The 14,465-nt window shown below is 38.1% G+C and overlaps 1 protein-coding gene across 1 annotated transcript in view; it reads left to right on the top strand.

Moving 5' to 3' along the window:
• Positions 1 to 14,465, top strand: part of LOC133544920 (oocyte zinc finger protein XlCOF7.1-like) — an 88,523-nt gene that overhangs the window by 28,637 nt on the left and 45,421 nt on the right. The window contains exon 2 of the mRNA XM_061890166.1: positions 1,615 to 1,869. Within this exon, the coding sequence (XP_061746150.1) occupies positions 1,615 to 1,869 (255 nt within the window). The remainder of the gene's footprint in view (positions 1 to 1,614; positions 1,870 to 14,465) is intronic.

Genomic DNA, 14,465 nt, shown 5'->3' on the forward strand with positions numbered 1-14,465 from the left:
GGCCACCAAGAGCCTCCCCACGTTAAGGAAATGGTTGGCGGAGAGGTGAGCCTGAGATGGAGTAGAAACCCAATCATTTTGTTTCGGGCTGTCTGGTGTTTTTTTTTCAGGGCTTTTAAGGCATCATGGTACCAAACATGAACTCCGTAGTCAAAGTGGGGTTAAATGAGCGCTTGTGTTAGAGTCTTACATGTATTCCTACCCACCAGCAGGGTAATCTTACTATGTAAGAACTAGGGTTGTACTGTATACCGGTATTGATATAGTACCACAATACTAAAAAATCATATTTGGTGCTACGCCTCTAAAAAGTACTACTTGTATGATTACATCAATATTTGTTGGCATCACAACATCTTCTTTCGTTTAAAAAAAATGTATGTTATGTTTATAAACAGGAAATATGTCCCCGGACACATGAGGACTTTGAATATGACCAATGTATGATCCTGTAACGACTTGGTATCAGATTGATACCCAAATTTGTGGTATAATCCAAAACTAATGTAAAGTATCAAACACCAGAAGAATAAGGGATATTTAAATTTTAACAGAAGTGTAGATAGAACATGTTGTAAGACAAAATAGGCAGATTTTAACAGTAAATGAACAAGTAGATTAATAATCAATTTCCTACCACTTGTCCTTAATAATGTTGACGCAATAATAGAATATAAATTACACAATATGTTACTGCATATGTCAAACGACTAAATTAGGACCCTTTGTTTGCTTACTTACTACTAAAAGATACATTGTCTAGTAAGTTCACAATTTTATTTAAGGACAAACTTGCAATAAGAAACATATGTTTAATGTACCCTAAGATTTTTTATTTAAAAAAAGCCAATAATGAACTTTTTTGTGGTCCCTTTTATTCAGAAAAGTATCAAAATACATTTTTGTACAGGTCCCGTTACCAAAATATTGGTATTGGGACAACACATGTTCTTTATGGGTACAGAAAATGATGGAATGATGACTTAAGCCGCATACATTAGTTCCTTATGTGGTGTTCTTAGACTGGTCAGAAGTCCCAACGAGGTCTATGAAGGTTTAAAAGGACTCCCTCACCCTGGTAGTTTGCTTAATGAGCTAAGTGAGACAATGTTGGTGGCACAGCTTAGTGAAGGTTTTAAAAATGGGTGCATCCTTTCAGGACATATCTGTGTTCCAGTCCCCAAGAAGATGTAAACATGTATCAAGTTGTTTACACAAAACTCACACACTCACCAAATACATTTTATACTGTAATCAAATGTAATTAAAGTAATAATTGTACTTCCTGAGTCTGACTTACATGCATCAAAGAGTAAAAGTAAACATTTATGTTCAATAACCACAATAGTCAGCACTTGATTTATTAAAAGAACATAAAGGTGACTGACTTTCCTTCAGCGTGTCGTAGATGGTCTCCAATTCCTAAAGAGGATTTGTTGATGGAGATACTCCATAAAACACCACATAGTAAAACATGTTTTTGGTAAAAGTTCCCTTTGGCCCAGCCAACAAAATGACCACAAAAATGTATTTTGCATGATAACAAAAACATACCATGAATGTTTTAAAGCCATTTTGGAATTAGATTTTTTTATTTACTTATTTACCCAACAGACGTCCAGCAGCCCCCCCACATTAAAGAGGAAGAAGATGATCCACAGTTCCCCCACATTAAAGAGGAAGAGGAGGATCCACAGCCTCCCCACATCAAAGAGGAAGAGGAGGAAGTGTGGATCACTCAGGAGGAAGAGTGTCTTCTAGGACAGGAGGAGGCTGATCTCAGCAAGTTTCCACTGACTGTTGTCTCTGTGAAGACTGAAGAGCATGAAGACAAACCACCTGAGTCCTCACAGCTTCATCACAGTCCAAGTAAGCACAACATCCACATATCATTTTATTCTCAGGGCATTCAATCCATCCCAACTGGACTCTTCACTTTGTCTTAGAAGACCTTTGTCCTCTCATCCAAGTAGGCTTCATCACTTCATGCTCATAGACTTAAAGTCTTACATCTAATCACTGGAAGTTTGAGAGGAACTGCACATTTTTGGGGTGGATTTTTTTCTATCGTTCACAATCATTATAAAAGACACGACAATCGATATATATTTTTTAAATCACATTCTATCTCATAAATGTAAATAAAAGTCCACATGCAATGGAGCCAATGGGAGGTCCTCTATAACCATCCAAAAAGTGCCAACAGTACCCCATTTGCATTTCGTGGCTTGAATACCAACCAAGTACTAGTGATATTGTTATTATAAGTGCTAACGCAGACAAACTATTTATAGCTTGTGTGTCTATGTTGACATCACCGGCTGGTGAGCTCCTTCCTCGCCTCGGTGCTGGTGAAAGATTATTCCAGATTATGAATCATGCCTCTCACCTGCATAATAGAAAGATGAGGACGTACTCTGACAAGTTGGTACCCTTTGACAGCCAATTTAGACCCAGCAATGGCGAACGACACAAAAAGACGCTGGGATTCAACCCCCTTTTCCGTGCGATTATTATGAGTCATTCTTTATCTAAACGGGAATATAACAAGATTCTATCAGTCTGCCACATAGTGACAGCAGACCTTGTACAGTAAGTGATGTTTTATTATGTGTGTTGGCTCTCAGGAAGTCTGCAGTGTGTAATATTCAGTGATGTTGTGAAAAAATAAATGAAATAAAAAAAGCTAACGTCGTGAATCGTTTTTGAAATTACTGCGCAAAAATACGTAAATCTTACATATTTAAAAAATGTACCTGTTTCTAAATGACATATATACCTACTGCATGTACAGAAAAAAATATTGGAGGTGTTTGGATGCTTTTTAAGTTCTTTTTAGGCAGAATAGTGCGACTCTAATAGCCTCTATAGTAAGCAGACTTTTGATCGCATTTATTTACTATTTAGAATGCATAAAAAAGAAAAATGTGGTTTTGACAGGCAAAATATATAAAAGTGGGGTTCCCTTTTTAATGAAGTGAAGTATATTTATTTAGCGCTTTTCTCTAGTGACTCAGAGTGCTTTACATAGTGAAACCCATTATCTAAGTTACATTTAAACCAGTGTGGGTGGCACTGGGAGCAAGTGGGTAAAGTGCCTTGCCCAAGGACACAACGGCAGTGACTAGGCTCAAACCTGGAACCGTCAAGTTGCTGGCACGGCCGCCCTATCAACCGAGCCACCCTGGCCTCATAATGTATTAAATATCAAAATCTCATACAAATCGTAAATACATCCTAGAAATGTCTCACTAATTCCATGAACAATATTTTTATTTAGGAACTTTCTAATGTAACGTGTTTCTATTTACACTTCTATTAAAATGTAATAATCACTTATTCTTCTGTTTTGTTAAAATGTAAAAAGCACTTGTTTTGTTGTTTGATACTTTAAATTTAAGAGCTTTAGCAGAGTTTCTGTGGATCATTAAAAAGCATTAAAAGTCATTCAATAGACTTTGCCTAAAGTAAGGCCTTAAATGGTATTAAAAAGCATTAAATACGATGTCCAGAGGCATTAAAATATTCATGCAATCGTAGGCCGGGACCGATATAAATGAAAATAAACCTAATAACTTAATTCTTGCCGTCATCAATATATTGCTATGTCCGTCTGTTTCCTTCTTGGTCTCTGGATTTTAAATTAGACTAAGAGATCTCACTCCGTGCATCGCTCTCAGCACCTGAGCATGTTTATTCCACACTAGACTTACATGAACAAAGTGAGCTTCTTGTCACTCATTCACAATCTTTGTTTCGACTACTTGCAATTCTCCTCCACACATTTTCCTGTGTGCAGTAGTGTTAGTGACACTCACTTTAATGTCGGAGATGGAAATAGTCATTTTAATACAACGCTGGGCTTCACGGTGGAAGAGGGGTTAGTGCGTCTGCCGCACAATACGAAGTTCCTGCAGTCCTGGGTTCAAATCCAGGCTCGGGATCTTTCTGTGTGGAGTTTGCATGTTCTCCCCGTGAATGCGTGGGTTCCTTCCGGGTACTCCGGCTTCCTCCCACTTCCAAAGACACGCACCTGGGGATAGGTTGATTGGCAACACTAAATTGACCCTAGTGTGTGAATGTGAGTGTGAATGTTGTCTGTCTATCTGTGTTGGCCCTGTGATGAGGTGGCGACTTGTCCAGGGTGTTCCCCGCCTTCCGCCCGAATGTAGCTGAGATAGGCGCCAGCGCCACCCGCGACCCCAAAAGGGAATAAGCGGTAGAAAATGGATGGATGGGATAATACAACGCTGTTGTAGAGTACCCCATTTAACTGCCCAGGATATGCCTGTTATATAATTCTTAAATTTTGGACCTTATAGAATCAGTGTGTTTTCGTCCATTTGTGTCAAGGAGGTGAAATTAAGTCTGAAAACCTTTTGACAAGTTGACTTCATGTCCATTAGGACTTTTCAAAGTGTAAAATTCCATCCGCCTTAAACAGATTTTTTTTACTTTGAAAGTAAACTAGATCATTTATTTTGTGTTTATGCATGACTTCCTGTCCCACACGAGCAGATTTTAACTCAATTGAACCGCCTCGTTGTGTCGACCACTAAATATAGAAGACAGGTGGTGGAAACTGACACATTGACTTGAAAACAAAAAAACGTGGCGCCACCGTTTCACATCCAGTGGAAACCCCAGTTACACTTACAAATGTTGCTTGGCGAGATCAATAACGAAACCTTACTTCGGGTTCAAGGCACAAAACTAAAGGAAATACACTTTCAACCCACAACACTCACAGTGAGCAAACTCGACCACAAGATGGCGTCATAGCAGAGACAACAATGCAGAACACAGATTTACACTGTAAACAACCTAATCTTTTTTCCAAAATTATACGTCAGTAACTGACAATAAAATTACAGGGGGCGCTGGAGCCTATCCAAGCTGCACTCAGGCAGCAGGGAGTTTATCGCAATATACAAACCCCATTTCCATATGAGTTGGGAAAATGTGTTAGATGAAAAAATAAACGGGATACAGTGATTTGCAAATCATTTTCAACCCATAATCAGTTGAATATGCTACAAAGACAACATATTTGATGTTCAAACTGATAAACATTTTTTTTTTTGCAAATAATCATTAACTTTAGAATTTGATGCCAGCAACACGTGACAAAGAAGTTGGGAAAGGTGGCAATGAATATTGATAAAGTTGAGGAATGCTCATCAAACACTTATTTGGAATATCCCACAGGTGTGCAGGCTAATTGGGAACAGGTGGGTGCCATGATTGGGTATAAAACCAGCTTCCCAGAAAATGCTCAGTCCTTCACAAGAAAAAATGGGGCGAGGTACACCCCTTTGTCCACAACTGCGTGAGCAAATAGTCAAACAGTTTAAGAACAACATTTCTCAAAGTGCAATTGCAAGAAATTTAGGGATTTCAACATCTACGGTCCATAAAATGATCAAAAGGTTCAGAGCATCTGGAGAAATCACTCCACGTAAGCAGCATGGCTGGAAACCAACATTGAATGATCGTGACCTTCCTCAGACGGCACTGTATCAAATACCGACATCAATCTCTGAATGATATCACCACATGGGCTCAAGAACACTTCAGAAAACCACTGTCACTAAATACAGTTTGTCGCTACATCTGTAAGTGCAAGTTAAAGCTCTACTATGCAAAGCCGAAGCCATTTATCAACATCATCCAGAAACTCCGCCGGCTTCTCTGGGCCCGAGATCATCCAAGATGGACTCATGCAAAGTGGAAAAGTGTTCTATGTTCTGACAAGTCCACATTTCAAATTGTTTTTAGAAATATTCAACATTGTGTCATCTGGACCAAAGGGGAAGCGAACCATCCAGACTGTTATTGACACAAAGTTCAAAAGCCAGCCAGCATCTGTGATGGTATGGGGGTGCGCTAGTGCCCAAGGCATGGGTAACTTACACATCTGAAGGCACCATTCATGCTGAAAGGTTTTGGAACAACATATGCTGCCATCTAAAGGCCTACTGAAATGAGATTTTCTTATTTAAACGGGGATAGCAGGTCCATTCTATGTGTCATACTTGATCATTTCGCGATATTGCCATATTTTCGCTGAAAGGATTTAGTAGAGAACATCCACGATAAAGTTCACAACTTTTGGTCGCTAATGAAAATGCCCTGCCTTTACCGGAAGTAGCAGACGATGTGCGCGTGACGTCACCGGTGTGAGGGCTCCTTACATCCTCACATTGTTTATAATGTGAGCCACCCGCAGAAAGATCAATTCGGACCGAGAAAGCGACAATTTCCCCATTAATTTGAGCGAGGATGAAAGATTCGTGGATGAGGATATTGATAGTGAAGGACTAGAAAAAAAACGACTGAAGCTGTACATAAAACAATAATGGGAAAGAATTCCACTTTCAAAGCTTCAACAATTAGTTTCCTCAGTTCCCAAACATAATTGAGTGTTGTTAAAAGAAAAGGTGATGTAACACAGTGGTGAACATGCCTTTTCCCAACTACTTTAGCACATGTTGCAGCCTTAAATTCTATGTTAATTACTGTTTGCAAAAAATGAGTTTGAACATCAAATATCTTGTCTTTGTAGTGCATTTAACTGAATATGGGTTGAAAAGGATTTGCAAATCATTGTATTCCATTTATATTTACATCTAACACAATTTTCCAACTCGTATGGAAACGGGGTTTGTCGACTTTAGGCCATATTGCCCATCCCTCGTAAAAAAAATGTCTTATTTTCCTTTTTATAATATTGTAAAGAGCAGTGTGTTTGTTTTCAGGCCAATTCATATAATCACTTGTTTTTTTTTAAGTTAATGTGAACTTACTAACTGAATCCGGACATTTCTCAAGCAGGTTTGTCTTTTTGTGTCCTCCAGACGTCTGTGAAGAACAACTTCTGCCTGAAAAACTGGAGTGTACCTTCGGGATGGTGAAGGAGGATCCATCAAAGAGGAAGACCAGGTGCCACGGACCCTCTGGCGTCTCCTTTTCCTCTTTGACACAGACCCTTCCCTGTAAAAAGGAAGAGGAAGACTCACTGACGCCCCAGATTAAAGAGGAAGAAGAGGAACACAACATTAGTAAGGAGGGAGGGTATATTGAAGGACTGGAGGAGTTTCAAGTGACTGGTGTCCCTGTGAAGAGTGAAGATGATGAGGTCAGAGGTGAAAGTGAGGAGAGGGGAGGGGGGGAGCCTCCAAGCAGCAGCTCAACACAACACATGACAACAGAAGCTGATGGAGACCACTGTGGAGGATCACAAGCAGACAAGCTCTTAGCTCCACTATCAGATAGTGAGGACACAACGTCACACTCTCCTGACACTGATGATGAAGACTCTAAAGATGATAAGACATGTCACACTGACAACACTCACTTCACATGTTCTCACTGTGACAAAACCTTTAAATACCATTGTCATCTGAAAGCACACACGAGAAAACACACTGGAGAAAAACCTTTTATATGTTCAATATGTGGTAAAGGTTTTGTAAAAAGTCACAATTTGAAAGTACACATGAGAACACACACCGGTGAAAAACCTTTTATCTGTTCAATCTGTGGTAAACGTTTTGTTGTAAGTCACAATTTGAAAGTGCACATGACAACACACACTGGTGAAAAAACGTTTTTCTGTTCAACCTGTGGTAAAGGTTTTACACAAAGTCAATGTTTGAAAGTACACATGAGAACACACAATAGTGAAAAACCTTTTTCCTGTTCAACCTGTGGTAAAGGTTTTACTCACAGTCAACATTTGAAACGACATGTGAGAACACACACTGGTGAAAAGCCTTTTTCCTGTTTAACTTGTGGTAAAGGTTTTACACACAGTCATGATTTGAAAGTACACATGAGAACACACACTGGTGAAAAACCTTTTTCCTGTTCAACCTGTGGTAATGGTTTTACACAAATTCAGACTTTGAAAAGACACAAGAGAATACACACTGGTGAAAAACCTTTTTCCTGTTCAGTCTGCAACAGAAGCTTTTGTGACCGATCAAACTTTGCAAGACACATGGGAACACACTCATGAGAGAAAGTGTTGAGTTGCAGTGTGTGTGGTGAAATATTCTCTTATGTGTAAGAAACACAAGTGTGCTGGTGAGAACAGCAGCAGCAAATGAAACTGCAGGATTTAAATTAAACTGTCAAGACTTTAATGTTGACTTTCTAACAACATCAGCACATATGACATGTGTGACATTGTTGTTTGTGTAACAATCTTTTTAATATGCTTGTACATTTATAGATTACATAGTTTGAAATATGAAAGTATTACATATTTGTATTTCTTATTGTTAATTATCCCATAGATTAGCACCTTTATATGATATACATATTTACTGGTTCACATCTGAAACATCTTCTGGACCACTTCAGGGAGCATATTATTATTTACTTTATACATCATTTGAACAGTTGTCTTTTATTCACTTTTAAAATGTGTGACCTTATGAATAATTTGTTGGGACTCTATAATATATTTTATTAATTATCGTTATTAGTTTGTATTATGGTGATTGTGTTGTGATTGTTTCTTATGTATGTCCCCAGACCTTTATGCAATATAAAAGTGAGAGAAAATAGCAGATTTTTTTTTTCTGGAAGGATGGTTTTGTTTTTACAAACGCACATTTGTGGATGTATAAAATACATCCAGTATTGTGTTTTAAACATTTGTTATGTTTTTTTTTCCATTTTTAACATCCCCAAAACAACATCAAAATCAGTCAAAGTTTGGAGTGTCAGGCAAAAGCCAATATTGTACATCATCCCACAAAGATTTACTTTGTATACATTCTTAAAATAAACTGTTTATTTTGTTTCCCTATCACAGAACGAACAAGTGTTGTCTTCAATTGCAAAACAACATCCTAAAAATTATATTAAGTGGTCAATTCCTTCTTGTTTTCTTAAATGAACTCCTCTGCCTTAGGAAGAATGAAAACATTCAAGTTATGAGTATGTTTTTTTTCCAGAGAAAATACAGTAAAGAAGAAATAATAAATGATCAAATAGAATGATATACTGTAATTCAAATATTTTGAATGAAAGCCTTTTTAATTTTTTAAATTTTTTTTATTTGCAGGTTGTACTTAATTAAATCTTCAAATAATAAAATACTTTTATCACTCAATAAGTGCATCAATGACCAAATGTCTTTTTCAAACCATTGCTGTTCAAAGATGGATTTGTTTCTCATTTTAATATAAGAACAATTCCATAGTGGAGTATTGTGTGTGATGAAGTTGTGTTTGTAAATTAGTTTCCAGTACAATAACACTTGCTGGTAGGGATGGGTACTGTTCACTTTTAATTCCATGTTTTATGTGTTATATATGTAAATATATTGTGTGTTTTTATTTTGCCAACATGGTAGAATCACATGATAGGCAGGTTGTATCATGTTTTTTTGTCACCTTGATGAAATGGGATAAAGAGGAAGATGACAATATAATGTCACTTGGACAATGATGTACGGAACAGAGGAGATTTTTATTTCTGGTTTTAGGCGATTCTTTTTTAATTATTATTATTTCACAAAACCTCCATTATACAGCTAATGATTTCTGGTAGCTGGTTAAAAGGAAATGGAAGTGGATAAGGAGGGCATTTATGAGGAAAGTATGGACATGGATAGGACTAGAAGGGAATGAGGAAAGAAGGGGAGAGGAGGTCATGAAGGAAAGTCAAGTGCTAAAAGAGTAGAAAGGAGGTAAAGGATTATAGTAGATAATTGCAAGATTATATTTACCCTATTTCCTTGAATAGCCGCCGGGGCGCTAATTAATTTAAACCCCCTGTTCACTCCTGCGCTTATTCAAAGCATGCGGTAAAAGTAAGCAGGCGCTAATAATTTCAAAACCTCTTCTCACCCCTGCGCTTCCCAATGGCACGCAGTAAAAAATTGAGTGTGATTAAAAAAAAAGAATAATAAAATATTCTGCATCCGGTGGACCACTGCTCTACAGCATGTCATCGCGCCTACTTTTACACCATGCTGTCTGCGTGCCGGCCGGATGCATGCATTTCGCTGCTTCTTATACAAGATTGCAATGCATACTTGGTCAACAGCCATACCTTTTACACTGATGTTTGTGATATAAACAATTTTAAAACTCTTACTAATATGCGCCAGACTCTGTGAACCAACACCAAGCACATTTCTGGAGGGCATTGGCTCTGTGGCACATTATAAACGCAGCATAGGGATTACCCATAATGCCGTGCATCCGTGACTCTTGGCTATATTATACACCCCGCCCACCTCAACCCACGCACTGAGGGGGGGTGGGGGGTTAGGGGGGGGCGTAGTGCAAGCGGATGTGTGGTGTAGCCAGGAGTCATGGATGCATTGCATTCTGGGTAGGTGTTGTGTTGCAATTGTGGTGTGTTGCAGGGCCGATGTTCTCCAAAAGTGTGTTTGTCATCGTTTAATGTGGTTTCGCGGAGTGTGGCGTGTATTGGTAGGAGTGTTGAAGTTGTTTTATATCACAACCATTAGTGGGATATGTATGGCTGTGGAACAAGACTCCTGACTTACACACAGTAATAGCAAAAAAACTTCTCCGCCATTTTGAAAATGACAGCAGGGGAAACGTCATCCGTGATGTCACAAATTTGACCCGGTGATAAAAGTAAGCATGCACTTATTAATTTGAGGAGCGAGTTATACCTGGCAGTAATTCAAGGCAAGTGCATATTACATGCCGGCGGCTATTGAAGGTAATACGGTAAGTTTATGTCGGATCAAGACATGAAGGATATTAGTTTAATGACACTGGTTAAGGGATGAAAGAAGGTCATTGGAGAGGTGGAGATGGCCAAAGTGCTAAAGGACGGAAGTATTTTAATCAAAAGTAAAAATGGAGCGAAAAAGAACAAAAGCAATGCGATTGCAAAAGGTGTGCAATAAGATAATAAAGGAAAGAAAGGAAGTGGCAAAACCAAAGGGGGCTAGAGGAGTCGTGACAGGAATCCCATGAGGAGAAGATTTGGAAGATTTGGAAAGAGAAATAAGAAGGGGAACTGTCACAAGGATGAAGAGATTGATGCCATTTAGACACTTGGAAAAGATGGAGAGGGAATCTGTGTATGTTAGATAGATTAGATTAGATAGTACTTTATTTATTCCGTCAGGAGAGGTCCTTCAGGAAAATTACAATTTTCAGCACAATCCCATTCAAGATCAGACAAACATTACAGGGAGACAGAACAGGATAGCTGACGAGTCTGCTGGCTTCCAGCGCCCCTTACAAAAAAGATGACATATCAAACATCAAGGAACACAGAGGACATTAAAGACATTAAAGCAGCCGATACAACCAGACACTTCTACATACAGCTATGAATAAAAAGTAAAAGAAACAAATCCACTGTGGTGGCCTCTGCGGTGTTCCTCGCCATCGTCCGCTGGGGAGGAGGGAGCATGGCCAGAGACAGAAGCAGACCCAACAAAGCAACCAAGACAGCCGACTCCACTCTCGGCCACCAATGTGCAGTTTGTCCAGGAAGTTCTCCCAGAAAGAATCATGATAGGGTTTTTAAGCTTCTATGTTCAAGCTTACGTTCCACCCCCAGTACGATGTTTCAAGTGCCAACACCAAGTAGTGTTGGCACATAGTAGTGTTTGTCATGCTAAGATGAGATGTGGAAGGTGTGGAGGGGAGCATGAATATGGACAATGTGGAAGTCATGAACAGATCAAGTGTTGTAACTGTGGGGAATCACACAGCAGCTTATGGGGGCTGTGTCATTAGGAAACAAAAGTACAGCAAATGAGAGGAGCATATGTAATAAACTGTACAGAACAGGCAAGAAATTAGACAGAGGAGATCAAAATAATGGTGACTGGGGAACATTTTGGGAAATTACCGACATGACATTAAAGGAAGTGGATATAAATCAAGATATTAAACAATTAAATACAGATATTACAACGTGCATAATGGAAGCAGCCATACAGAGCATACCAAGGAGTAGAATAGGGAAAAGAAGGAAGATGGTGGACACAAGCGTGCACAGACGCAATAAAAGAAGGGAACAAAGCATTTAGAATATTAAGAAGAACATGTCATTTTCAAGATATGACTCAATATAAAAGGCACCAAGCTAAAGTAAGGTATGTTATTAAAAAGAGGAACAAAGACTATTGGAGAAAATTTCGTAAATCACTAACTTCCAAAGACATGCACCTGGGGATAGGTTGATTGGCAACACTAAATGGTCCCTAGTGTGTGAATGTTGTCTGTCTATCTGTGTTGACCCTGCGATGAGGTGGCGACTTGTCCAGGGTGTACACCGCCTTCCACCCGATTGTAGCTGAAATAGGCATCAGTGTCCCCCGTGATCCCAAAGGGAATAAGCGGTAGTAAATGGATGGATGGATAGATAGAACTACTCGTTTAGACCAAGTGTGGGGAATGATCAAGAACATGTCAGGGATTAGAAGTCAACATAAACATCATGTGATGAAAGATGGAACATGGTGTGTGGTAGAAAATAAAGAAAAAGCATAACTTTGAGCAAAAACTTTTGTGAAAGTGCACAGTAATGATAATTTGAGAAATGAAGAAAAAGAAAAGAGAGAAGAAACAATAGTTTAAATATTGGGGAAATTATGAAAGATAATAATGATGGCTTTAGCAACACTATGGATATGACATTTTCTTTGAATGAAATGGTTCCAAAATTGAAAAATCTTAAAAATACGATGCCAGGGAGTTATCAAATGATTAAAAACTTAGGTAGCATCGGCAAAGAATTGGTATTGAAATTATATAACAGGTTATATGAAGAAGGAAAATTACCAGCTGAGTGGAAAACAGCTGTAATAATTCCAATATGCAAGCCAGGGAAAGATCCGGAAGAGGCAGGAAATTATAGGCCGATAGCATTGACCTCAAATTTGGGCAAAGTAATGGAAAACATTATTAATGAAAGACTGGTATATTATTTAGAGTCAAAAGAAGTAATACAAAAACTACCAAAGTGGTTTTCGCAAATAAAGAAGCACAAATGACCCAGCAGTGCAGCTGGAAGAGGAAATTAGAAAGGGACAAATAAATAAAGAAAGTATAATTGCGGTATTTTTTGACATAGAGAAAGCGTATGATATGTTGTGGAAACAGGGGTTGCTGATTAAACTAAATAAAATTGGGATTAGAGGAAGAATGTATAGATGGATTAAAGACTTATTAACAAGTAGAATATTATTAGTAAAAATAGAGAATGAATATAGCAGAGAATACGAAGTGGAAAATTGGACCCCACAAGGGAGTATAATAAGTCCAGTACTATTTTCCATCATGATAAATGAAGTTTTTAGTGAAGTGGAAGGGTTAGTGGAGGTGGCATTGTTTGCTGATGATGGAGTGATGTGGAAGAGAGGTAGAAATACAAATCATATAGAAAAGAAGATTCAATAAAAGCGGTAAATAATGTTCAAGACTGGGGAACGGCTTGGGGTTTAAGATTCTCTGTTGGAAAGACAAAAGTCTTAAATTAAAAAAAAAGGAAAGTACAAAACAAGCTCCAAATAAAACTCTATGGAGAAAAAATAGAAGATGTACAAGTATTTAAATATTTAGGAATATGGTTTGATAAAAATATTAACTGGTTAACCCACATCAGCAAAATAGTGGAGAAAAGTAAAAAGGTGTTAAATATAATGAGGGCTTTAAGGGGTAAAGTTTGGGGGGCTGATAGGTTGACATTGAAAACAATATATATCACTTTAATTCGATCTGTTATCGACTACGGATGCATTATTTATCAATCTGCTTCAAAAACACTACTTGAGAAAATAGACCGGATCCAGTCGCAGGCTTTAAGATTATGTTGTGGAGCTACTAAATCTACTCCAGTGGCAGCATTACAAGTAGAAATGAACGAAAAACCTTTGGACATGAGGAGAGATCAACTCTCAGCAGTTTATTGGGCAAACTTAAAATGATCCAAGCAACGACATCCAACCTGTCAAGTGCTAATAAACTGCCAAGAAAAAGAGAAGAAAAATATGAATAGTTTTGGGTGGATAATAGGAGACATATGTAAAAAAGTTCAAATTGACAACATTAAAGTTAGCCCTACAGTACCAATTCCTGCAATACAACCGTGGATGTATGACAACCCAAAGGTAAACATGCAATTACTGAAGAATATAAATTTAAATAGTTACCAAATAGAACAACGGATTGAGGAAATGTTTTTTGACAACATCATGATATACACAGATGCATCAAAAACTATAAATAGTATGGGAGGAGCTGCTGCAGTTATCCCACAGAGAAATATAGTATTAAATACAAGAATCAGTGATAAACTATCTGTTTTTACGGGGGAATTGACAGCAATTTATATGGCAGTTAACTGGATAGAGGAAAACAAAGCAAGGAAAGTAGTCGTGTGCTCGGACTCCAGCAGTGCATTGATGAGCATAAAACACATAGCATCAGAAACAAGACAAGATATAGTTT

Source organism: Nerophis ophidion, linkage group LG28 (assembly GCF_033978795.1).
Source record: "Nerophis ophidion isolate RoL-2023_Sa linkage group LG28, RoL_Noph_v1.0, whole genome shotgun sequence".
NCBI classification, from domain to species: Eukaryota; Metazoa; Chordata; class Actinopteri; order Syngnathiformes; family Syngnathidae; genus Nerophis; species Nerophis ophidion.